Source organism: Bison bison, unplaced genomic scaffold (genome assembly GCF_000754665.1).
Source record: "Bison bison bison isolate TAMUID 2011002044 unplaced genomic scaffold, Bison_UMD1.0 scf7180017864148, whole genome shotgun sequence".
Lineage (NCBI taxonomy): Eukaryota > Metazoa > Chordata > Mammalia > Artiodactyla > Bovidae > Bison > Bison bison.
In genome coordinates this window covers 7,029,496-7,056,274 of record NW_011494720.1, presented here as the reverse complement: position 1 = coordinate 7,056,274, position 26,779 = coordinate 7,029,496, and the positions used below count along the sequence as shown (strand labels likewise).

General features: G+C 45.8%; 1 protein-coding gene across 4 annotated transcripts in view; it reads right to left on the bottom strand.

The window, feature by feature from the left end:
* ZDHHC14 (zinc finger, DHHC-type containing 14) overlaps positions 1-26,779 on the bottom strand; it is a 293,070-nt gene that overhangs the window by 104,354 nt on the left and 161,937 nt on the right. For 2 of the 4 annotated variants that reach the window (XM_010840869.1, XM_010840871.1), the window contains exon 2: positions 17,660-17,832. In XM_010840869.1, the coding sequence (XP_010839171.1) occupies positions 17,660-17,832 (173 nt within the window). The remainder of the gene's footprint in view (positions 1-17,659; positions 17,833-26,779) is intronic. The other 2 variants (XM_010840870.1, XM_010840872.1) reach the window with 1 other exon arrangement.

Here is a 26,779-nt window from a genome sequence, read left to right as displayed (position 1 = left end):
GAGCAAAGGGCCCAGATCACAGCCACGAACAGAGCCACTAGGGTCCAAGCTGCCTCCTTCCACCTGCGGCCTTTCCACCATGTGGCCTGTCTCACGGAGCGTCCCTCTGCACCTGTGTTCCCCCCAGCAGGCCCAGCCTCAGCTCCAGGCCCACCTCCGTCTGCCCCAACCTTCCCTTCTGGTTACCCCCACCTCTGGCTTGCTTCAGCTGCTGCTGCTGCTAAGTCGCTTCAGTCATGTCTGACTCTGTGCAACCCCATAGACGGCAGCCCACCAGGCTCCCCCGTCCCTAGGATTCTCCAGGCAAGAACACTGGAGTGGGTTGCCATTTCCTTCTCCAATGCATGAAAGTGAAAAGTGAAAGTGAAGTTGCTCAGTCCTGCCCGACTCCTAGTGACCCCATGGACTGCAGCCTACCAGGCTCCTCTATCCATGGGATTTTCCAGGCAGGAGTACTGGAGTGGGGTGCCATTGCCTTCTCCAGGTTTGCTTCAGCAGCAGAGTCCAAACTCTGCCTCAGCTCAGCTGAGACCCACCTGTGCCCATTTGTGGCCTGCCCACCACCCTCTCCCAAGCCCAGGCCTCCCGTCTTTCCTGCTCAAAGCCCCAGCTCCAGGGTTCGCCTTCCACCCTCCTCCTGATTCCTAGGCTGACAGATCTGAGCTGTCCATTCGACTCCTCTTCCCTCGCTTTCCTCTACAGTCTGAGCGTCTATTTGACTCTTCCAACACATTCCTGACGTTTTTGTAAACTAAGGTAGAGTTTTTTTTATTCCTTTCAACCCCTGCTTGTCCGTCTGGGTTCCATCCTGCCTCTTGTTGATAATGCCAGAACCTGGGAAACCGCCTGGACTAACCCCTGCCTTGACGTCCTAACCCCTGGTTAGCGTCCGGATGGTGGGGTAAGTCCAGGGCTCTGCCGTGTACTGGTTGAGGCTTTTGGAGGTGACTCATCCTTTCCATGCCTCAGTTTCTCCAGCTGTAAAGCAGGAATAACAGCAGCACCTGCCTCCTCGAGGGGCTGAGAGGATGAGGTGAACATCCTTGACACAGGAAGACAGAGCCCAGCCTGCAGCGTGTGCTGTCAGATCGTGAGTCTTCCGCATCCGTGCCTGGTTCTGTTTTGCTGTGCCTGGTTCTGTTTTGCTGTCAGCCATGAGTCTTTCGAATCCGTGCCTGGTTCTGTTTTCTTGCCTGTTGAAATCTGCACCGAGTGGCTGTGATCCACCTCACACGCCAGCCAGATCCGTGAGCTGTTACCCCTTACTCTTACATGCCACCCGTGCTAGCAGAGAAATGTCGTTCGGGTGCCTAGACCGCCCTTTTCAGTCCCTGCTTTCTAAAAGTGTCCCCTTTCTCCTGTTCTCTGCCCCCCTCCACCCCCAGGAACACCGCCTTGGGCAATTCTCATCCCCTTGTCTTTTGAGAGCCAGCTCGGATCTGCTTTCTTCCAACAATCCCCTCACCCCCCCTCCCCCCGCCCATTAACTTCTCTTGGTTCGTGGTTCCCTCGGGTCCCACAAATTTAATTTCTCAGTCCAGGGTGATTCTACCACCCAGGGGATAGTGGGCACTGTCAAGAGACACTTCTCTTGTCATGGCTGGGGGTGGGGTACGCATCTGGGGGGTAGAGGGGAGGTCGCTGCTGCACAGGGTGGCCCCCACCACAAAGAGTCTCTGCCTCGAGTGGTCCACAGCGCGGACTGTAGACCCTGCATTATGACCACCTGCCCTTGATGACGTTCTTTTTGTTTGCTTGTTTTAAAAAGCCTTCTCAGCCCAGGAGAGATGCCTCAGGAGAAACCAAACCTGCCAACACCTTGATCTGGGACTTCTAGTCTCTGGAACTGTGAAAAAAATGCATTTTTTTTTAAAGCTTTTCAGTGTTTTCAGTGAACTTCCCTGGTGGCTCAGACGGTAAAGCGTCTGCCTACAATGTTCAATCCCTGAGTCGGGAAGATCTCCTGGAGAAGGAAATGGCAACCCACCAATCTTCTTGCCTGGAAAATCCCATGGACAGAGGAGTCTGGTATGCCATGGGGTCGCAAAGAGTCGGTCACGACTGAGTGACTTCACTTTCACTTTTCAGTGTTTTCAGCTAGACTTCTTTTGATTCTTCCATAGTACTTAAGATACTGATGTGCTTAAAATAGATGAACTGATAATGATTCATTTTCTAACTAAACAGCCAAGCAGGAATATTTTTCATTAAGTGTCTGGGGTATGTCATCACAAGATAAAAAATAGTCACATAAATGTTTGAAGCATCCTGTGCCCATGGAGAGAAAAATGCAGTCGTCTCTGTCGTCACCTTGCGGAAGTCTGTCCAACGACAAACAGCTTCTCAACCCCCGGCCATAGTCACACACATGACCTGTTCTCGACCACTTTCATTTCTGAGTTCTTCATTTAGAATTTGACCTTTTTTGTTGGCATTCCTGCAATAAATATCATATACGACAGCAAAACCTCATCTGCATCTAAGAGAAGATGTGTCTTTCTTTTTTGCAGAGCAGCGGAAGTGATGGGGGAAGGTGTCTCCAGCTAAATCTGATGTCGAGCGGATTAAGGCACAGGTGAACGGCACGCAGGGAAATTAAACATCCGGTCACTGTCTCCTGGTTTGCCACAGAGATGATAATGGAGCAGAAGAGACCATCACTTGCTCCCCTGGTGGCAGCACCATAACTGGATGAGGGCTTGCAGAGAGCACAAGTCAGCAAGCCCTTAAGCCCACTCCCGTGCAAGGTGAAGACGCTGAGGACAGCTGGAACAACCACAGGCAGGCATTCTTACATTACTCTTAGTACCCTGCAAAGTGATGACCAGAGAACAGAGGGCCAGGATCTCTCTACCGAACTTGCTATCACTCCAAGTGTGTTACATTTAGCTTCGTGAGGGCCACAGGAGGTTTTAGCCTATTTCTGTCCTGTTGATTTCTATAGAGTGCAAGGAGTAACCCAATCCATTCACTCACTTAAGGACCCTTGGACTTCAAGTTTCCACTCTTAAAGGAAAATAAAGAGATCTTGTCAAGCACACACTCCAGGTTCTGATGGCATTCATCCACTCGGGTTTCTGTTTTTTTCTTAGCAAGTGTTAATCTACAGTGTCCAAATAAATGGTCTTCACTTCTGACCACCTACGTAAGCTAAAATTTTTTTTTCCTACAGGAGCCTTGAAAGATAAATTCAGATACATGAAAAATGTGAGTGATTTTCTCCTTACCTCCTACCATGGTGGCAGGAAGAGCCCGCACCGAAGGACCCCACTGTTCTTCCGGACAGAACCATCTCACACCTTCTCTGCCCTCTTTCACATGCCTTGCAGCCTCTGAGTGCTAATGTCCATCACAAATCTGGACTACAGAGCAGCCAGGAGTCTACTCATACTCCTAGGCAACAGATCTTAGCCTCAGAACTCAACAACAAGAAACCCAACAGTTGATCTATCTCTCATAACTTAGATTTGAGTTTTCGAGAACACAGGAAGGAAGAGAGATATTACTCCCCCTCCTCAAACCAGCTGTAAATCCCTACATTGCAGTTTTAAATTCCAAAGAAGGAGGAAGAAATTTCACTTGGAAAACAACAGTGAGTTGGGTGGGTTATATCAAAATTTCAGAGCGTGATGACTGTGACATAGTTTCATTGACCTCTCCCCACCCCTGGCCCCTGCCAAGGTAACATGTCAACAAAGTTCAACTTTCCCAGAGTATAAAAAAAGTGAAAGTGTTAGTCGCTCAGTCATGTCGATTCTTTGCAACCCCATGGACTGTAGCCTGACAGGCTCCTCTGTCCATGGGATTTTCCAGGCAAGAATACTGAAGTAGGTAGCCATTCCCTTTTCCAGGGGATCTTCCCAACCCAGGGATCATACCTGGGTATCCAGCATAGCAGGCGGATCCTTCACTATCTAAGCCACCAGGAAAGTCCATGGGAGAGCATAAATGACGCACGGGCATCTGGCAGGTGAGGGATAAGCATAGACATTAAAGAAGTAGCTGCCTGACAAGTGGCCCTCAGGCAGGTGAGGGATAAGCATAGACATTAAAGAAGTAGCTGCCTGACAAGTGGCCCTCAGTTAAGCTGGATCCCTAAGTTTAGGGCTTCCCTGGTGGCTCAGATGGTAAAGAATCTGCCTGCAATGCAGGAGATCTGGGTTTGATCCCTGAGTTGGGAAGATCCCCTGGAGAAGGAAATGGCTACCCACGCCAGTATCCTGGCCTGAAAAATCCCCATGGACAGAGGAGCCTGGCGGACTACAGTCCATGGGGTCATAAAGACTCGGACACGACTGAGTGACTTTCATACTAAGTTTAGACTCCAGCCATAAAACGTGCAGATGTTACTAAGCAACATGTGGGCTGATTCCCTGGGTTTTTAAAAGAAGAAATAAAAAAGCTCCTCCCAAGAAAACTTCAAGGCAGACCTCTTGCTTTTCTGACCACAGCGCTTGTTCCCCTAAATCATCTCCGCTGCTCAGCGTGGCGGGTAATCCTTCTGGGACCTGCACCTGTTTGGCCTCTCGGTCTCCTCCTAGCTAAGCCCCTGCCCCGCCTCCTCGCCCATCCATTTCCTCTCTTCTGCCGGGGCTTTTGTTTCCTTTTATTCCTCACTGCCTTTCATGCTGCTCTACACTTGTAATAAGAAAATGCCTCCCACTCCCCAGCACAAAGAGCCTGCCCACTCTTCTGATTAACCTCCTCCTTTGGCGGGGGAATCTCTCTCCTGAAAGGCTGTTCTTACCTCCCTCCTCCTCCTGCCCAGCACACGCACTGGTGCGGCCAGACCCCTGCTTCAGAGCCCATTCTGCCCAAAAGGCCCTGCCTGCAGAAGTGCCTTAGCTTTGCTGCTGCTGCTGCTAATCGCTTCAGTCATGTCCGACTCTGTGCAACCCCATAGACGGCAGCCCACCAGACTCCTCTGTCACTGGGATTCTCCAGGCAAGAACACTGGAGTGGGTCACCATTTCCTTCTCCAATGCATGCATGCATGCTAAGTCGATTCAGTCATGTCCGACTCTGTACAACCCCATGGACAGCAGCCCACCAGGCTCCTCCGTCCACAGGCTTCTCTAGGCAAGAATACCGGAGTGGGTTGCCATTTCCTCCTCCAGCCTTAGCTTTGATTTCCCACTAAAACCTAGTGACTGGCTGACTCATTCCTTCACTCTCAAGAGCTACTGTTTCATCATCTTGCTTTATCCTCCCCCAAGCATACCAGTTAAAGTAATAATGATAGTAATATTCCAGTGAGTCACATAAATATCTCACTTCGCAGCAACTACAGTTTACTTGCTGGATTTACATGGGTGTGCGTGTAGCTTTGGATTCTAAAATTATTAACAGAATATGTCAACTCCTGTTTAAGTCATTGAATAAGCTTCATAACCTTCTAAAGCATCTAGGTCCCCAGATTTTCATGGTCAAACGAAGGAGGAGGAAAGGTTTATTTTAAGAACCACGGAATAACAACACTAGAATGGAACTTTGCACTTAGTGTATCTATTTTATACGGATCAAAATGAAGACCCAGAGAAGTTAAAACACTTCTCAGGGTTATACATCAAGTGGAACAGCTGGGTTAGGGGCTCAGTCAACTTAGTGACAGAGCCCGGGGCTCATAATGGTTTATTGATGATGAAAACATTGAGGGACTTTGAACTCTGCAAAGCACTATCTAAAGAGAAAGTATTTATTGATATGTGTGTTAGCTGCTCAGTCGTGTCTGACTTTTTGTGACCCTATAGACTGTAGCCTGCCAGGCTCCTCTGCCCATGGGATTTTTCAGGCAAGAACACTGGAGTGGGTTGCCATTTCCTCCCCCAGGGGATCTTCCTGACCCAAGGATCGAACCCAGGTCTCCTGCATTGCAGGCAGATTCTTGACTTTCTGAGCCATTGATATAGTTGTTATTAACAAGTAATATTTTTTTAATACCTTTTTAAAAATTTTAATTGGAGGCTAATTACAATATTGTGGTGGTTTTGCCATACATTCACATGAATCAGCCATGGGTGTACTAGTTGTTATTAACAAGTAATATTAAAGAATGTGAAGCCACCTACTCAGAAAGGCTACAGAGCAGGGTGATCACAATGAACACTCAAGGTAAATGAAGCTGAGTGAGCCAAACGCCTGAAAATACGATGGCTTGGAGAGCTTATCAGGAGAGGAAGCAAATGCTGACTGCTGGAGAGATGGTCATGGGATTGGGCACTGGTCACAGGGTGGGCGGTGGAAGGCTTTAGGGTGGTGCTATTGCGCTTCCGTGTGAATCACCTGTGTCTGCCTTAAACCAGATTCTGCTTCAGTGGGTGAGCTCGGGGCTGAGGTCCTAGGGTCTATGCAGCTCCTAGGTGATGTTGATGTTGCTCTTCCACGGACCTACTTTGAGTAGCAAGGATTTAGGGATGTAGTTGCAGAAGCAAAAATGTCAAAGAGGAGATATAGTATCTGGCCGTGGCGCCAGGACCCCAGGGCTGGAGTCCCGGGTCTGCTGCGCTGTGCGAGCATGGGCGGAGTTGTACCTGTCTCTCTCTGGGCTTGGGTTTACTCATCTTGGTAAACCAGGGCAGTTGTTCTGGATGGTTTCCACGATTGCTGAGGTCCCTTTCAGAGGGGGTGTCCTATGACTCAGAGCATTGCAGCACGCCAGCCTACCTGTAGTCAGAGAGGTGGGTTCAGAAGCTCTTGTATTAGAGCCTGAGATCCATGAGTCAGCAGTTTCCTTAGTACCCGCGGCTGGAGGAGAGGGGGTCTCTAATTCCCTTTAGCACGCTCCAGACCCCTGGTCTTTCCTTCGGCTATAGTCTTGAACCACGTGGTCCCAATTTTCCCATCCCTTTCATGCCACTTGATCCTTCACTTCCCCTCCTTGCAGCATCTGGCTTCCTCTGCTCCCTTGAAGATGACTTTTTCCTCGTCCTGGTTCTTTCATCATCCTTTCCCCTTTTGTGGCCTTCTATATGAGGAATGTGGAGAAGGAAATGGCACCCCACTCCAGTACTCTTGCCTGGAAAATCCCATGGACAGGGAAGCCTGGTGGGCTGCCATCTCTGGGGTTGCACAGAGTCGGACACGACTGAAGCAACTTAGCAGCAGCAGCATATGAGAAATGATTACAATTACAGTACTTTCTTTTTTTTTTAAGTAAAGCGTGTCAATATTTGCCCTATGCCATCACTTTGCTGATTTAAAAAGATTCTTTTTTTTTTTTTTTAATGTGGACCATTTTTAAAGTCTTTACTGAATTTGTTACAATACTGTTTCTGTTTTACGTTGGTCATGAGGCATGTGGGATCATAGCTCCCTGACCAGGGATCGAACCTGCACCCCAGGCATTGGAAGGCAAAGTTTTAACCACTGGACCACCAGAGATGTCCCCATTTTGCTGATTTAACACAAACTCTTTAAAGACTGTGACACAGTGAGAGACAGGGAGAGAGAGAGATTTACCCTTATCTGAAATGAAGTGATAGCACTGCTTTTAGGACGCTCATCAATTCTACAGAACAGCTTCCAATCTACATATGTGAACGTGAAGGTAAAGTGAAAGTGTTAGTTGCTCAGTCGTGTCCAACTCTTTGCGACCCCACGAACTGTTCAGTCCATGGAATTCTCCAGGCCAGAATACTGGAGTGGGTAGCCGTTCCCTTCTCCAGGGGATCGTCCTAACCCAGGGATAGAACTCAGGCGTCCCATATTGCAGGTGGATTCTTTACCAGTTGAGCCACCAGAGAAGCCCAACATATGTACATATATATAAGCTGAATCTTCACTGTATTAAGAGACACCCTCTAGATTCAGGATAGGGAATACAGAGGGAGGTCACTAAAATACCTATGTAGATTTAGGAATGTAGACTGAGTGCGGTGGGGGCATGAGAGTGTGATCTCAACAAATTAAACAGCAGCCCCCCTAGCCTTGCCTCAATTTCTTTTCCTATAAGAAGAAAAAAAAAACCCACTTTCCACACACAATATTGGGAGGATATCGAAGACAATTCTGTACAGGGTCTCCACCAGAAGAGGGGATGATAATTCTTCACAACAACCATCACACAGTAAAATGTCCTAACTCACAAACAAGGAAACAGGTTTGCATCAGAAACCGGCCTCAGTTCCAGCACAGTACATTCCCCGAAGTTTGGATTTCTACAGGAAGAAGAAATAACCTAGGCCTCACTGAACATCCTGGATGAAACACAGCCATCCTTCCAAAACCTTGGGACAAACAAAATCTCCAGCTCCTTCCTTCCCTCAGACCCAGAGCCTTCAGAACCTTGTGGTATTTCCTCAAATACCAAGATTCTGAATTGTGACATCTGGTTCCCAGCTCTCCCAGGCTGGGACTTGCTTTTAAAGAGACAGTCAGGAATTCTGGCATCGTAAGCACCCACCCTGAGTTTCTTACTGCCTTCCCTTCCCCTGGCATGAGCACACACTTGATGATTCTGGTACTTTCCCCCAAACAAGGAATCTGCTTTTTTTATTACTAGGATGTCGTTTTCTTCACAAGCCTTCATCTCTTCCTCTTTTGAAAGTTATTTCAGATGCAGTAGGGCACCCTGCCCTCTCTTCACATAAGTCCTCCACTAGCAGCAGGAAACATCTAGACTTCAGTGAGGCAGCTACAACAGGCTGTCCGATTGTCTGGTGTTTCCCTGTAGTCCTTCTTCTCCTCCCACTTGGGCTTAGGATGTGAGACCTGGGCCCACTAGCCACAGTGGGCTGGACACGGCTCTCTATTTCTGAGCCAGGGCAATGATGGGGAGACCCAGCCAATGGGACGGGGAAGTTGGAGGGCCAGATGATGCTGACAATCTGGAGAGAGAATGTAACTTACAGAGAAGGGATGTGCTACCCACTCCAGGGGTCCCAGAAATCTCCCCTCGGGCCAGCAGGTGGACAGTAGCAAGCAGGGGTTAAGAGCATAGGGTGTCATGGCAGATGAACCTGCATTTGACTCCCAGCTCTGATGGCTCACACAGTAAAGAATCTGCCTGCAATGCAAGAGCCCCGGGTTCAATCCCTGGGTCGGAAAGATCCCCTGGAGAAGGGAATGGCAACCCACTCCAGTATTCTTGCCTGGGAAATCCCATGGACAGAGGAGCCTGATGGGTTACAGTCCATGGGGTCACAAAGAGTTGGACATGACTGAGCGACTAACACTTAAGGCATGGTCAAACGATCTTCAGCAAATCATCTTCTTTTCTGAGTACTGGCTTTCTCCGACATAAAATAGGAACAAGAATAGCATCTAAACGTTACGGAGTTGTGAGTCTTAAATGAGATCATACATAGAAAGAGCTCAGCATAATGCCTGGCACAAGAGAAGCACTTAATGAAAATAGCTATTAGTACTGTCCTGCCTGTCATCTCAGACCAATAAGCCAATTACTTCACAGGACAGGGCAGAGACTGTTTTATTTCAGTGGACACAGGTAAATGCTGAAGTTGGTACTTAAAAGAGAGTCCGACAGCTACTGAAGTCGTATCATAACCCTGGCACAAACAGGGCAGAAAGCAGGTGGCAGGGGGCAGGGAACAGTAAAGGCAGGAAGGACCCCCACAGAGGCGGGTGCAGTTCAATTCTGGACAGAGTTCTTGGTCTAGCAGAATGCTCCTGAGGTCCTGAAATGACCACACTAAATAAGAGTTACACAGAGGATAAACTGTGGTGATTTTGGAGGTGAGACTGTCTGCTACCCCATGGACCGTAGCCCACCAGGCTCCTCTGTCCACGGGATTTCCCAGGCAAGGATACTAGAGTGGGTCACCATTTCCTCCTCCAGGGGATCTTCCTGACCCAGGGATCAAATACATGTCTCCTGCATCAGCAGGCAGATTCTTTACCACTGAGCCACCAGGGAAGCCTTAGACGTGAGGAGGGAGATGCAAGTAACCTAGAGGGCTGGGATAGGGTGGGAGGTGGGAAGTTCAAGAGGGAGGGGACATACATACAACCTATGGCCGATTCACGTTGACGTATGGCAGAAACCAACACAACACTGTAAAACATTTATCCTCCAGTTAAAAAGAAACAAATTGAAGGAACTGGAGAAACAATCAGAAAATGTCACCTTCTGAAAAGAAAACTGGCAAAACCAGTCGAATCAACCCGTTTTGATGCCTTTTTTTCTTGCGTTTTCAAGGGTGGCTGTCTAGTATGGAGCACACAAAGCGACTGCAAAATCTGTGTGAGAGGCCGTCACAGACTAGTCACAGCTAGGAGACTCATTAATTATAGAGCAAAAAAAGAAACTATCACCTTAAAAAGCAATTTTATGGTGAATATTACCAGTAGAAATAACTAACACGAAAATAAGCCAATCATGGCTTAAAAATTTCACATGGTAAAACATTAAATCACAGGGAAAATCTGTCATGTTGGAATAATAGTTCTATAATAAAATTCATAATGGCAACTTTCATAATATAAAAACCAATCAATAAAAAATCTTAGTTATAAATTTTATGCAGAAATCACTCCAATAAAAATAATTTTGGCAGAATAAAAATGGAAATGGGAAAAATTGGAAATAGTGTAGCTTTACAATAGAGAATATTGATTAAGGTCTTAAACTGGCTTAAGAATGTCCTCCTCAGAAAGTATTTTGTTCAGTGAAAATCCACCAGTGTTATTTAAATTCCAGTTATTGGGTTGGCCCCAAAGTTTGTTCAGGTTTTTCTGTAAGAGGTAATGGAAACCCAAATGAACTTTCTGAAGAACTAAATAAAATGTTTCTACACTTAAACACAGGGCTTCCCTGGTGGCTCAGATGGTAAAGATTCCACCTGCAAAGCAGGAGACCTGAGTTCAGTCCCAGGGTGGGGAAGATCCCCTGGAGGAGGGCATGGCAACCCATTCCAGTATTCTTGCCTGGAGAATCCCATGGACAGAGGAGCCTGGTGGGCTACAGTCCATGGAGTTGCAAAGAATTAAGATGTCTTTGGGGAAAAAAAAAAAACTAGCAAGTCAAATAGATGGTGAACATATCTTGTTTCCATAGAACACTTCCCAGGAATCGCACTCCCTGGGATGGTGTAGACCCAGGCTGCTGACAAGGCCAGTGCCTCCACAGGGGCAAGATGCTGCCTGCCTGCTTCCTAGATGGCTCCTCTAGATGATTCCTGGCCCAAGGGTACTTTAGGAGGAAATGAAAGACAGACTCCTGTCTTGGAAAAGGTGACTGGTTCTGTGTACTACAAGGAAAACTCTTGGATGATGAGAATTTGACCAAGAGTGTGGAAGAGAGAGAGAGAGAAAGAAGAGGAAAGAAGGAGGGGAAGGAGGAGGGAAGAGGAGGGAGGGGAGGAGGAGAGGGGGAGGGAAGAAAGGGGAAGAGGGAAGAGAGGGGAGGAGGGGGAGGAGGGAGGAGGGGAAGGAGGGGAGGAGGAGAGAGGGTGAGGAAGGAGGGAGGAGGAAGGAGGGGAGGGGAGAAGGAGGATAGGAAAGGGGAGGTGGGAGGAGGAGAGGGGGAGGAGGAGGAGAGAGGAGGGGGAGGAAGGGGAGGGGAAGATGAGGAGGGGAGGATGAGGGAAGGGAGGAGGAAGAGGGAGGAGGAGGAGGAGGAGGGAAGGGAGGAGGGAGGAAGAGGGAGGAGGAGGAGAGAGGGAAGGAGGGGAGGGAAAGAAACTCGGGGAGTCAGAGCAGACAGGAGGGAGGCACGCAGATGGGTGCTGCCCAGCGGACATTCTAGCCTCCCAGTCAAAGATTCAGAGTGGAGGCAATAAATCTTAAGATTCTACCGCAGCCCAGGTGATTTTAAGGGCCAGCCAGCTTCCTTTGATCTCATTCCACCCTCAGCAAGCCGCCATGATATCACTTACTGATGTCAGGGTTACCATGACACAGGGCGAGAGTTACCTCAATAACTAGCCTTGTTTTTGGAGCCCAACGGGAGGACTGCACGTTTGAGTTCATGACTGCCTCCCCTGATCCTCAGGATGCTGGAGGGGACGGGGCGAGATGCACGTGGAATGGAAGACGGGAGGGAGAGCAGCCCCTTCCCCCTATTTTTAATCCCTGGAAAGGTAATTGAAATGAAAGGCTTGGAGCCTGTGCATGTGGTATCATAATTTTTTTCTAGCCCCCAAATCAGTTGCTTAGTATATGGTCAATCCTGAGTGGAATCAAAGAACAGAGTTTCCCAAACTGTAAAGCTGCCAAGCAGGACTTCAATGACCCCACTGCCTGGACCCCAATGCCATTCTTCACTGTCTTTTCAGCGGCAGCATGAGTTATTGGGAAAGCTCTTTCAGAAGAAAGAAGCGTAAGGCATTTCCTCAGACTTGGAACAGACTGAGACACACAGCCTCTGCCTCGCCACCCACTCCCCTCCAGAAATCTGAGGACGGGGAACGTTGTTCAGATTTTTGGCAAATCTTCAATCAGTTCCTCAGACGGCTGGTTTCAAGGGTCTATTCTGGGCTTCTACACTCAGAGGAATACAATGGATAATTGGAATCAATAGCTCTAATAATAAAAAGTTTCCAAATCTCGTGTTTTGCTTCTTTAGAGAGCATGAAATAAATGTGCTAAGATTTCGTTGAAACATCATCTTATTTTCCACAGCCATGTGATATATGGGAGGAATTCTTATAAAGCATTAGACTAGCTCTGCTGTTTATTTCCATCACAAAGCAGCTCGTTTTTTATGAGAATCTATGTTTGTAGAAGGTGACGAGAGATCCGAGTGGGGAAAGAGGACAATTTTTCTTGAAAGATTCTAGCATTTCATGAGCCAATCCTGACAAGAACCTCACAGGCTATGGGTTCTTATTCCCATCTTAAGGGGCTTCCCAGGTGGCACTAAGTGGTAAAGAACCTGCCTGCCAATGCAGGAGACATAAGAGACACAGGTTTGATCCCTGGGTCAGAAAGATTCGCTGGAGAAGGGAATGGCAACCCACTCCAGTATTCTTGTATGGAGAATTCCATGGACAGAGGAGCCTGGTGGGCTACAGTTCATGGGGTAGCAAAGAGTTGGACTCGACTGAGCAACTAACATTTAACATTTCCATGTTAAAGTTAAGAATATGGTAGGATGAGATTTAAAAAGTGTACAACTAGCCTAAAGTCACACACCCAGAGGATGGGAGAGCCTTCTTTCTTTCCCTCCACCCTCCTCCTCTCTCCTTTCCTCTCTTCTTCCCTTTTATTTTAGACAGCCTTATTGCGGTATAAGCTAGCTTACGTTACAGTTACCCATTGTAAGTGTACAATACAATAATCATTAGTCAGTTTATTAGATTATGCAACCATCACCACAATCCAGTTCTGGACCATTTTCATTCTCCCCTGACAAATTCTCTCAAGTCCGTGTGTGGTCAGCCCTCAGTCCTATCCCCAGCCTGGGCAATCCCTGATCTGCTGTCTCTAAAATTTGCCCTTTCTGGACACTTCATCTAACTGGAATCACACAATCTACAGTCTTCGGATTTGGTTTCTTTCCCTTACTGTCATAGTATTTTTAAGGTTTATCCAAGTCGGAGCCTGTGTCGACACTTTGCTCTATTTCACTGCTTAATAACATTCTATTATGTGGACTGACCTCATATTGCTCATGAGTTTACCTGCCAACGGACATTTGGGTTATTTCCAGGTTTAGGCTACTAGATATAAGGCACATACAAGGACACGTGTTTCATTTCTCTTGGATATATACGTAGGATAGAACTGCTGGGTCATATGGTGACTTTAACTTCTTGAGGAATTTTGAGGAAGTATTTTCCAAAGTGGTGGCACCATTTCACACCCCAACCTGTAATGCATGAGGGTTCCAATTTCTCCATATCCTCACCAACATTGTCAGTCTCTTTTGGTTGGAACCATTTTAGCGGGTGCCAAGTGGTATGTCTTTATGGCTTTGATTTGCATTTCCCTAATAATTAAAGCTGAAACTCCAGTACTTTGGCCACCTCATGCGAAGAGCTGACTCATTGGAAAAGAGTCTGATGCTGGGAGGGATTGGGGGCAGGAGGAGAAGGGGACGACAGAGGATGAGATGGCTGGATGGCATCACTGACTCGATGGACGTGAGTCTGAGTGAACTCTGGGAGTTGGTGATGGACAGGGAGGCCTGGCGTGCTGCGATTCATGGGGTCGCAAAGAGTCGGACATGACTGAGCGACTGAACTGAACTGAACTGAATAATTAAAGATGCTGAGGATCTTTTCATGTACTTATTGGTCATTCATACATCTTCTTTGGAAAAATGTCTGTTGAATTCTTTACCCATTTGTATTTGGGTTGTTTGTCTGCTTATTGTGTTGTAAGAGATCTTAATATGTTCTAGATACAGTATAAGATATTTTATCAGATATAGGATTCATGACTATTTTCTCCCAATCTGTAGCTTGTCTTTTCATTTTCTTAATGGTATCTTTTGAAACACAAAACTTTTAAATTTGATGAAATTCAATTTATCACCTTTTAAAAATTACAGATCCTGCTTTTGGTGTCCTATCTAAGCACTCTGCCTAATACAAGGTCAGGAAAATTTTCTCTGCATTTCCTTCAGAAGTTTTATCATTTTAGCTCTTATATTTAGGTCTATGATCCATTTTAAATTAAAATTTTGTGTATGGCGTAAAGGAAGGATTCAAATTAATCCTTGGATTCAAATGAATCCGAATATGGACAACCAGTTTCTTTACTTGCTATGTGGTGTTTTTTTCAGATTTTTTATTTCTTGAGCATTTTTTTTTTTTTTTGGTAACTGTAGCTTTCTAAGAATTTGTCCATTCATCTAAATTGTCTAAATTTGTAGCATAAAATCAAAATCCTCTTAATTTTTCTAAGTTTAATGGTGACACCTCTGCTTTTTATTGCTAATTTTGGTAATTTGTATCTTCTCTCTTTCTCCTTGTCTTCTTTTTGGAGGGGGGAGTCAGGGGAGTAGAGCTGAAGTTTTGTCAATTTTGTTGATCTTCTCAAAGGACTAATTTTGGGGCTCACTGATTTCCTCTGTTGTTTTGCCTGTTCTATTTCACTGATTTCCACTCTCAACGTTACCATTTCCTTCCTACTAATTGCTTTGAGTTCAGTTTGCTCTGCCTTTTCTAGTTCTTAAAGTGAAAGTTTCAGTTTCTAGGTTTTTTCCATGCATGCATTGTGCTAAGTCGCCTCAGTGTGTCCAACTCTTTGTGACCCCATTGACTGTAACCTGCTAAGCTCCTCTGTCCATGGGATTCTCCAGGAGAGAATACTGGAGTGGGTTGTCATTTCCTCTTCCATGGGATCTTTCCGACCCAGGGATTGAACCCAAGTCTCTTACATCTCCTGCTCTGGCAGGCGGGTTCTTTACCACTAGCGCCACCTGGAAATTCACACGAGTCGGCCCCTCAGATAAGGACACGGCAGGGTGCGTGGTATCCACATGGAGCTTCCTCACCTTCGGAACGCAGGCTGGGGATGACAGTGGTCCCAGAGGGACTGTCACAGACTCCCACTGTTCTGCCCCGAAGTTCATCAGTTTTTCATGAATAACTGCTCCTTAATACAGCTGGATTCCAGAGCCATGAAATGACTATTTCTGACTACTTTGTCTCATCTTATCTATAATGTTTCATCTAATTGCCTTTGGGGAAGGACGTATCGGGCTACTGATTTCTGCCACTCCAAAGCTTGTCTCTAAAGCTCCTTTTCTCTCCTTCACAGGGAACGAAATCTGGTTTCATCTCTCACACAATCTGTGTTTCTGGGGGGAAGGGGCATGCGGCCAGAGCTGGGTTTTAAAAATGGCTTATATGGAAAAGTATGTTGAAAAATACTGCTCTGAGGTTATCAACTTTAAGAAAACGAAACAACAAGAAAATTGCATTTTAATGAATCATTCAACTTCTTCAGTATTAATAATGGAAACTCAATGTCTGTTAGAATCTGCATTTATAATAGAGAATTTTGATGGCACTCTTTATTATCTGCTTTGTAAGAAAGACAAAAAAAAAAAAAAATCCTGATCTTGCTGCTTCTTCAGATGCTCCCAGCACTAATGGGGAGGTGGGAGAGAAAACAGGATCACAGCAGGAAAATGCTTAACGGCCAGTGTGGGAGCTGGGCTCTCTGCCTACTGCATCAGTAGCAGTTTTAAGCTCATGCAGAAGTGACACAGGCATAGACTAAGCACTGTCTACAGGCTCCAGCCTAGTCCCTGCAGGAAACTGGGCCCTGGCCTCTCTCTCTTCCTTATGACATGAACTAAAGAACTAGGATTGAGATCCAAGGGACCTGGGTTGAAGGGTCTGGCTCTGCTATCTTCTTCCATCTAACTCCTTGGGGTTTTGTTTTCTTATTTGTAAAATGGGTGTAATAATAAAGTCTTCCTCACAAAATTTCCGGGATGTGATCAAATTCAATGATCATCATGGGTGGCCTTTACAAATTATTGATGAGCTATATAAACGCAGCCTCTTGATGAGGGTGAAAAAGGAGAGTGAAAAAGCTGGCCTGAAATTCAACATTACAAAAACTAAGATCATGGCACCCACTCCCATCATGTCATGGCAAATATTAATAGAAGTGGAAAAAGTGGAAGCAGTGACAGATTTTATCTTCTTGGGCTCCAAAGGCTTTACACTATAGATTATTGCCCTGTATTCAAATCTCAATACGTGGTGGCTAAGAAAGAGATTGTCTCCCTACTTTACTACCCCAGGACAGAAGAAGCTGTCTGCAGCCCAGCAGAAAACTCACACACACTCCCATTATTGACCCCTCTACTGCTCCACTCCCAAGGATGAAGGATGAAGGCAGATGCTCAGAGAAGGCCATGACTGTGCTTCAGCATTTGGGGAAGTGAACCAGACAGGCACTGTTTTTCAAGACCCTAATTGTACCACTTTACACGATGGAAAGTGAGGGTCTTTCAGCCAAGTGGGCTGGGAAGGGACGCCCACTGGGAGAGAACTATTTCTGTCGAGTGATTTTTCACACCTAACCTTCACATTCACACTGAGACACCACACTGCCCCTGCCACGCTTGCCAAATGATTGCTGCACCACGGCAAAGCTACACATTCACAAAGGCAAACTTTTAAGAGCAAGCGGGAGCTCTCTTTTTAATTAAAAAAGAGATTTTAAGGGTTCTTTGTATGAGGGATAGGGATTGGTTTTTTAATATCTTTAAAATGGATTGCTGTAAGTTTTTAATCCCGGGCTTTCCAATATCTAAGGAAAAATAAAGCCATTCATCTCAATATATATCAGAAATATATTATCTTTGTCAAACCTTAATAAAGAAATCCTGGGGCCCAGGCTGGATAAATAGGACAGAGTCTAAGGTGTAACCTTTCCCGCTTGATATTCTAGAAAGCAGAGGAAAGAGCAGCCACCAAGAACCACAGCTTTCACAGCAGTGCCTTCTGCAGGCGCCTTCTCAGAGCGGACTCAGACACTCGGATTTCAGAGAGCCTGGCTGGTGGCGGCCTGCCTGCCGGTACCACCAGCCCACCTCCAGCGCACCAGTCCCTCGGCCTTACCTCCAACCACTTTCCATCCCACCTCCTACTCAGGTCATCCTCGGGCCAAGTGAATGAAGACATCGGGACTCCTCCCCAGGGACTCAGCCCCTCCTGCAAGGGCTCCTCACCCATCCTCCCGCACTGGGGCTGAGCACAGGTGGGCAGTGACCACAGACAGGCTAAGGGCGGACCTTCAGGGTTACCTATTTGCCTTTCCAGGTCGGCGGCTTCATCAGGCGTGGCTCGTGGAAGGACGCCAGGGTCACTGAAGCTGGTGCGCAGCAGGGTCCCCATCACAAAGAAGAACAAGATGCCACCGACCACCGGGATGGCGGGAGTGATTTTCACTGCTAGGTACGGGCAGCTGCCAACAGGTGGGGGAAGCAGAAAGGGAGGGGAGAAAGAGAGGAAATACAATGTCAGTAATCAACAGTAAGCAGTCTGTGTTTTCCAAGAACCTATAGGCTTTTTTTTTTTTTTGAGAAGCAAAATTGATTTCCATTAAAAATTCATCTGTGTTAAATATCTACATTTGGGGAGGTCTGCAGTTCTCTCTCGTGGACAGTTTAACCCTCCCTTCTCAGCTAAGATAACCCTTGGCTGCTCGGAAAAACACTGGCAGAAAAATGAAAATAATCCTGCTTGTATAATCGATGTAAGATGCACAGAGCTTGCACCCTTTGTGTTGGAAACATGGCACATGAATTACATGATTCTCCACCCAGTCCTGGAATCGTGTTAACACAGGAGACACTGGCTTAGAACCAATTTTCATCAGACCCGGTCTTTCCTCTCTGGGTCAGACAGCTTAGGGCACAGAACACAGAGAACTGCAAGCCACCCTCAAAAGGCAAGAAAGTATTTTTTCAACATTTTGGACCTAATCTATCCAAAAGACGTTAATGAGATATGGAAACGTACTGGTGGACCAGTTTCCCAAAAGGACTAAAAGGATGTAGGCGGGCAGAAAGCTATGACCAACCTAGACAGCATATTACAAAGCAGAGACATTACTTTGCCAACAAAGGTCCATCTAGTCAAAGCTATGGTTTTTCCAGTAGTCATGTATGGATGTGAAAGTTGGACCATAAAGAATGCTGAGCACCGAAGAATTGATGCTTTTGAACTGTGGTGTTGGAGAAGACTCTTGAGAGTCCCTTGGACTGGAAGGAGATCCAACCAGTCCATCCTAAAGGAGATCAGTTCTGGGTGTTCATTGGAAGGACTGATGCTGAAGCTGAAACCCCAATACTTTGGCCATGTGATTCGAAGAACTGACTCACTAGAAAAGACCCTGATGCTGGGAAAGATTGAAAATAGGAGGAGAAGGGGATGACAGAGGATGAGATGGTTGGATGGCATCACCAACTCAATGGACATGACTTTGGGTAAACTCCAGGAGCTGGTGATGGACAGGGAGGCCTGGTGAACTGCAGTCCATAGGGTCGCAGAGTTGGACATGACTGAGCAAATGAACTGAACTGAACATGCCCTTCCAGAAGAAGATGAGCTACCAATGGATAAACAGGGCCCAAGTTGACTCTCAAACCCCCTTCACTGTCCCCAGTGAATGCACTGACACGCAGCAGGGTCTTGATGAGTCGGGGAGAGGTGCCCTTGCGACAGACGGACATCTATGCCAGCCAGCTCCAGGGACCCAGGAGCCAAGGCAGCTTTAAGCACTGCCCTGACCCACCGTCATTGACCCTTGACTCCACGGAGGTGTTGAGAGGCAGAGTGAAGACCAGCCTGGTGCCTGGAGCCCAGTGAAGGATGAGCCCCGCAGGGACCACGGTCAGTCTGTTGTCACCACATTTAGGAACACCGTGGCATCAAGGAACACCTCACGGACTCACAGAGTCGTAACACCCAGAGTGCAAAGTGCCTCCTAGATGGTCTGCCTCACCAGGGGAGGCTCTTCAGACACTCAACCCCAAACAAAGAGAGGGAGCTAGAAGAGAAAGGGTTGGAAAGCTTTGCTTAAGAGAGGAGCATGGGTCTCAGTCCCAGGGGACTGTCATGAAATGACCATCTCCCCTTCAGAGATTAAATATAAAGTGACAGTCATTTAATACTGCACTGAAATCTTCACATGGGACTGTGGCCCAGCTCTGGGATATGGTGCAGTGCCGTGAGCTACAGAAATAAACACCTTCTCAGGGCATGTCCATTACGGTAAATGGAGCATGTGCAGACTCTGACATGGAGCGTCTGTGAAGAGCTGGTGATAAATATCAATTGCTGCAAGGCTATTGATTAAATCTCTGACTGTGATGTCAATCAAGTTAATAGCAAGGAACTCAGGCTCTAAAGATCATTAAAAAGCATTTGTGTCATAAATATGGCTTTATCTTTGTTCCTCTTATTGTCATATAAAAAGCCACCTGAAGTTGTGTTAAGCCTTGAAAATGTGCTGCTGCTGCTGCTGCTAAGTTGCTTCAGTCGTGTCCAACTCTGTGCGACCCCATAGACGGCAGCCCACCAGGCTAGTGTACCACAATCAGAAATCAACACAGTTCAGGGAGGGGAGTTTGGGGGAGAATGGAGACATGTATATGCATGGCTGAGTCCCTTTGCTGTTCACCTGAAACTATCACAAGATTATTAATTATTATTAATTGCTGGCTATCCAGCAATATAGAATAAAAGGATTTTTTTTAGAAAAGAAATAAACACAGTCCGTTACTGAAGGCATAAAACTGACCCCTGATACTAATACATTTTGGTTTATACAGATTAGTCAAAAATATTTTTAGTCTAAAAGAACCTACTCTAGGTATACCTCTTTTTTTTTTTTTTTTTAAATGGTTATAAAAATGATCAATTGTGTTGAGAGGATTTTTCTAGAATTTAAATTCAGAATTCAACAAATGAATGGCTGTTTGAATAAGGGCAGAGAATACAACAGCCCAACTTTCTCCTCTTTCTCATTATTGATGAGTTTGAATAAGAAGCAACTGGAACAGTTGTTCAGCAGCTGCACCCAGGTCATAGCTGGGCAATGTGACCTGGATGACCAGTCCACAGGATGGGACCCACCTTGAGCTTTTAGGGATGGAGTTTATTTAGCTCCATTGGCCTCTCCAAGGATGGAGACTTGAGTGTTGTCGGAACCCTCCCGTGAAGGAGATTTAGTGGATCTTCAGTATTTTTGTTTTTCCCTTTTGGTTCTGAAATATAACTTGGTTGACCTCAGAGGTTGCCTGTTCATAGTTGTAAAGGTATGCCTTCCCAGAGCAAGATGTCATTAACGAGTAAGTCAAGTCAAAGTCAACATGTTAGTCGCTGAGTCGTGTCCAACTCTTTGCCATCCCATGGACTGTAGCCCGCCAGGCTCCTCTGTCCATGGGATTTTCCAGGCCAGAATACTGGAGTGGGTTGCCATTTCCTCCTCCAGAGGCTCTTCCCAACCCAGGATCGAATCTGGGTGTCCTGCACTGCAGGTAGTTTTACCGCTGAGCCACCAGGGAAGCCCTGTTAGTGAGTAAGCCATGTCCTAAATGGTTTCTTGTCCCAAGGGCACTGTATGCAGGGCCACCCAGCCATGTCTCCAGGTTGATGACTCTGGAGGCCTCCTGTCGTCTCCACCTTCCCAGACGGGCCTGTGACCCAGCCCTGGTGTCTGGAGCACCCCCACCCCCATCTCACCGTGTTAAAGCCTCCCCAACTTTCAAGTTTCCATAAAGACCTGGTGACAAGATTTTCTTGGCTTACCCCCAAGCCAAAGAACTGGTTTCTTTTTGTAAACTTCCCTAGTATCTTTGTTTGTTTCTCGCGATGGGGTACTTGTGCCTGTTTGTGGACATGCGTCATGAACCTCACTGGACTGGAATTCCCGAGGGTGGACTGGGCCCTGGTCAGCGTGTGTCCTTCATAGCACCGGGCATGATGCCTCACATAGGGTAGGTATTTGACAAGTATTTGTTGAGTAGTTGAATGAATGGGACCTATTCACTGAATTTTATAGTTATAGAGAAAATTGCAGGGAAGTCAAGTCAGCCATACCATCAAGATCACAATGTACTCTGTGTCCAGAACTTGCTTCTCTCTCTTCTAAGCTTGTTAGAACCTCCTTCAAACGGGTGCTAAGGATCTGTCCTGTCTAGGATGCTTCTGCCCATAAGAAAAGGCAGGACTGCACCTGAGCTGAGTCTGTGCAACACTCTCTAAAGTTCTAGCAGATGAAGCACCATATGTTGGTAGCAGGCGCTCTCTGTATTTCAAAGGACAACGTTCGGTTACTCACTGAAGTCTTGGGCATGGCTTTGTATAAAAGAATTCAGATCCCCAAGCAAACAAGGAGATCAGGGCTACACTGACACCTTCAAGCTGCTGTTCAGAAAAAGCCGAGAGCATCTGCAGTCCTGCTGGTGAAGACTCAGGAATAAGCAGACCTAGCTCAGGACGGTGATCACCAAACCCCCAGGAGGAGCTAAGACCGATGGGAAAATCTCAGTCAACCCATAGCCGCTGGCGCGACCTAATAGCTGAAGCACTGTGAGAGGCAAAGAAAATCCTTAGCTCGAGCTCAGACAACTTGAAAACGGCTCTTCACATTTCTGAGCAACCGTGGCTGGGCTCTCCAATTCTGAGAGCCATCTGTGATGAGGAAGACGCCTTCCCCCGAGGGCCTGGATCGGATACAAGACGAGGGTGCAGCTGCCAAAGATATAAACACCAAATGGAGTCCTCTCTCTCGGTCTGAAGAATTGTGACCTACATACAACCCAAAGCTGGGTGGGTAACCGGCTACAAACATCTTTGTCTTCATAAAGCTCAATGAGAAAGTGGCAGGAGGGGAAAAAAAAGAATCTGAAAGCATGCATTTTCATAACATAAAAGAAATGAGTTAATTTAGCACCAGACAAAACAAAGGCTATCATGATGAAAAGTTTGTATAATAATCTCGCTCCTATGATATACATCAGTGAGCTGTTTGCCTTTAGACATGATGATTAAATATCTACTACAAACTGTCAACTCACTCTACATCAGAGGTAAAGAAAGGTCCTTCCAGGTAATAATTAGACCATATAGCACTGAAAAAAGATTACAGGGAATTTTTTCAGTTCTAATAGCAATCTTCTCAAATCTTTAAGAAAAAGAATTATTTGTATTTGATGTCTATACATGAAGGATACAGCCATTTTCTAGGTGCTATATTATCTGAGACTATGCAATTAATGTATTCTCTACTGGCTGAGATGGTAAAGAATCTGCCTGCAATGCAGGAGACCTGGGTTTGATCTCTGGGTAGGGAAGATGCCCTAGAGAAGGGAATGGCAAGCCACTCCGGTATTCTTGCTTGGAGAATCCCATAGAGGTCATGGAGAGTTCAACATGACTGAAGCGACTTAGCACACATGACAAAATTATTTTACCATCAAACAGATACTGACCTTTCCAGAATCAATAGTCTCATTAATTCTATATTTCTATTTAGAGAATGGCTCTCAGGTTAGAATTTACTGGTGGTTAAAATTGATACTTTGTGTTAAAATCCTGGAACTAAACTAATGTCTTAAACATTTCACATAAGAAATCTGGAGTTCATTATTGGGTGTTTAGGGCTCTCTGTTTCCTCATAGGACATTCTTTGGGAGATTAGCTTTACTTGAAAACAAAAATAAAACAAAGTGAAACAATATTAACAAGATGTAACAGAGACATTAAGATCATGTGGCCTTTGGAACAAAGAAAATCTTTTGCAATTGATAATAGATGTAGAACCTACCTGTCAATGTGAATGGCCCTTTGAAATATGGGAAGGTGAGCAGAAAGACACAATAAACATATAATATTAATAATGTTACATAACAATAACAACAAAAAAGTAGAGAATCTTTTCCCATAGCAAAACAATTTGAGTCATCTTTTAATATTTTGCTGGCAAATGGATACGCATACAAAAAAAAATTCCCATTACTGTAGCTCATGACCCCCTGACTACAACACGACCTACGTTTGACATTTTTGTTCTGTCCTGTACATATGAAAGCATAAACACAAGAATAACTATTCTTGCCTCTTGAGAAACCTATATGCAGATCAGGAAGCAACAGTTAGAACTGGACATGGAACAACAGACTGGTTCCAAATAGGAAAAGAAGTATGTCAAGGCTGTATATTGTCACCCTGCTTATTTAACTTATATGCAGAGTACATCATGAGAAACGCTGGGCTGGAAGAAGCACAAGCTGGAATCAAGATTGCCAGGAAAAATATCAGTAACTTCAGATATGCAGATGACACCACCCTTATGGCAGAAAGTGAAGAGGAACTAAAGAGCCTCTTGATGAAAGTGAAAGTGGAGAGTGAAAAAGTTGGCTTAAAGCTCAACATTTAGAAAACTAAGATGAGGGTATCTGGTCCTATCACTTCATGGGAAATAGATGGGGAAACAGTGGAAACAGTGTCAGACTTTATTTTTCTGGGCTCCAAAATCACTGCAGATGGAGATTGCAGTCATGAAATTAAAAGATGCTTACTCCTTGGAAGGAAAGTTATGACCAACCTAGATAGCACTTTGAAAAGCAGAGACATTACTTTGCCAACAAAGGTCCGTCTAGTCAAGGCTATGGTTTTTCCAGTGGTTATGTATGGATGTGAGAGTTGGACTGTGAAGAAGGCTGAGCGCCGAAGAATTGATGCTTTTGAACTGTGGTGTTGGAGAAGACTCTTGAGAGTCCCTTGGACTAGAAGGAGATCCAACAAGTCCATCCTAAAGGAGATCAGTCCTGGGTGTTCATTGGAAGGACTGATGCTAAAGCTGAAACTCCAATACTTTGGCCACCTCATGCGAAGAGTTGACTCATTGGAAAATACTCTGATGCTGGGAGAGATTGGGGGCAGGAGGAGAAGGGGACGACAGAGGATGAGATGGCTGGATGGCATCATCGTCTCGATGGACGTGAGTCTGAGCGAACTCTGGGAGCTGGTGATGGACAGGGAGGCCTGGCGTGCTGCGATTCATGGGGTTGCAAAGAGTCGGACAGGACTGAGCGACTGAAACTGAACTGAACTGCACTGATACACAGAAATGAGGCACACAATTAAAACTGATACCAAGGAGGATGTGGCCTTGCTTTATTGATGTTGCATTCTAATGAAGGAAGTCTCCATATTTTAGAAATCACAAAGTTAAGCTATTATTTTAAATGTCAGACTTTTGATTGCAATGCATTTCAGTAATAAATAGCTAAGGCAAATGATCATAAAATGAAATAATCTGAGCCAATGACTCAGATGTCTGAAATAATAACAGAGTAGCATTATGAGGGTAGTAATAAAAACGATCTTTTTCCTTTTCATGTGAGTCATTCTAAAATAAATGTTATTTTTCATTTATAGGCAGGGACATAAACACCATTACTTTTATGATTTGTTCCTTAATCATGTATTTAGAAATAAATGTAGCACTACAGGGCAAAGATAAGCGCATTAGTTGGAAACAGAGAAAAGAAGTGGACTCAGAAATAAGATCCATTCACAAGCCTAGAATGGAAAAAAAGAGATGATTTTATACAGTGCAAAAGATCCTGATGCTGGGAAAGATTGAAGTCAAAAGGAGAAGGGGAAGGCCAAGGATGAGATGGTTAGATAGCATCCCTGACTCAAAGGACGGGAGTTTGAGCAAACTCCAGGAGATAGTGGAGGACAGAGGAGCCTGGCGTGCTGCAGTCCCTGGGGTCGAAAGAGTCGGTCGAGACTGAAAAACAACAACAACCCCCTTCAAGACACGCCACAGCTGCACCCATTGTTTGAAGGCCCCTTCTTACCTACTGCATGTAGTGCTGAATCTACCAATGCTATACGAAGGAGGGAGTTGAAATAAATGGACGCGGGACCAAAGGGAAAAAATAGAAACCAAAGAGATTGGAAGGGAAAGCTTAAACCCAGAGAGGAAGAATGGGGAGAGGAGAACTCCAGGTAGAAATGTGAGGACGACTCCCGGTGTCATCAGAGACTCGTGGATCATCTCTATATTAGGCTGCGTCTGCCTTCTCATCAGGAGCAGTGGTTTCCAGGCTCATTAAGGGAAGAGGTGGTAAAGCTCTCTCTCCCGAGGAGAGGACAGTCACTAAGGACTCTGCTTTCTCCCCAGGCCTCCCGGCCATATGTGGTTCCAACAGGCAAGGTTCTGTACAGCACAGTCTCGCCTGAAGCCTGTGGAGTGCCCATGTGACAAAAGCAGTGTCATTATTCTTAATTCAGGGCCTCGCAGACCACCCAGACAGGTCTATTTATAGACACAGAACCCGGGGGAGCCCTAGTTTAAAAATACAGGCTTCGAATCCCAGTGTGTGAACAGCCCCCTTTCCCCATCTACTATGGAGAATGTACAAGAGATGGTTAGGGAAAATCGTGGTGTTTCAAACTTTTTCAGTTAAATGATTTTGCATTTGATTCAAAATTCTGGGAAGCCAAAGGCTTCCGTGTGGATCACGGGGAGGAAAGTCAGTATCTCTTTCCCCAAACTGGTTCTTTAATGACCTAACGGGATCACCTAGGCACGGCAGCCATACATCCACTACAGTCCTCACTCATGTGGTTGTTTGTGTCATTTTCAGAGGGAGTATGTCCACAGTAACGCCATCATCTTGTTTTCGGTGCTTCCCAGAACCCATAAGAAATCAGCAGGTCAGGAACTTCCCTGGTGGGCCAGTGGTTAGGAATCTGCTTGCCGATTCAGGGGACACAGGTTCAACACCCTCATACTTTTCCCCGTGGAAAACAAGGTCATACTTTAGGGTATATTCTTCCAATTATGAATATAAATGTATGCTTGAAACAAAAATAGGATCATCCCGAGTCTACTTCCTATTATCCTGTGTTTTCAGTTCATTCAACAGATATTTATTCAGAGACTATGTGCTGGACCCAACTCCAGGAAACCATAGGTTACATCTTTGGGCTTTCTCTAGTTGCGGTGAGCAGGGGCTACTCTCTAGCTGTGGTGTGCAGGCTCCTCAATGCAGTGGCTTCTCTTGTGACCAAGAAATTTAAATTTCTTAATCAAACATGGCTTGTTTTTGCAGTGGAAAAATGTATGATTCAAAGCAAGTGGATAGGGCTTCCCTAGTGGCTCAGTGGTTAAAAAAAAAAATCTACCTGCCAATGCGGAGACACAGGTTCGATCCCTGATCCGAAAAGATCCCACATGCTGTGAAGCAACTAAGCCATGTGTATCACAACTATTGAGCCTGTGCTCTAGAGCCCGGGAGCCACAACTACTGAGCCCATGTGCTGCAACTACCGAAGCCCGTGGCCCTGGGAGCCTGTGCCCCACAAGAGAAGCCACTGCAATCGGA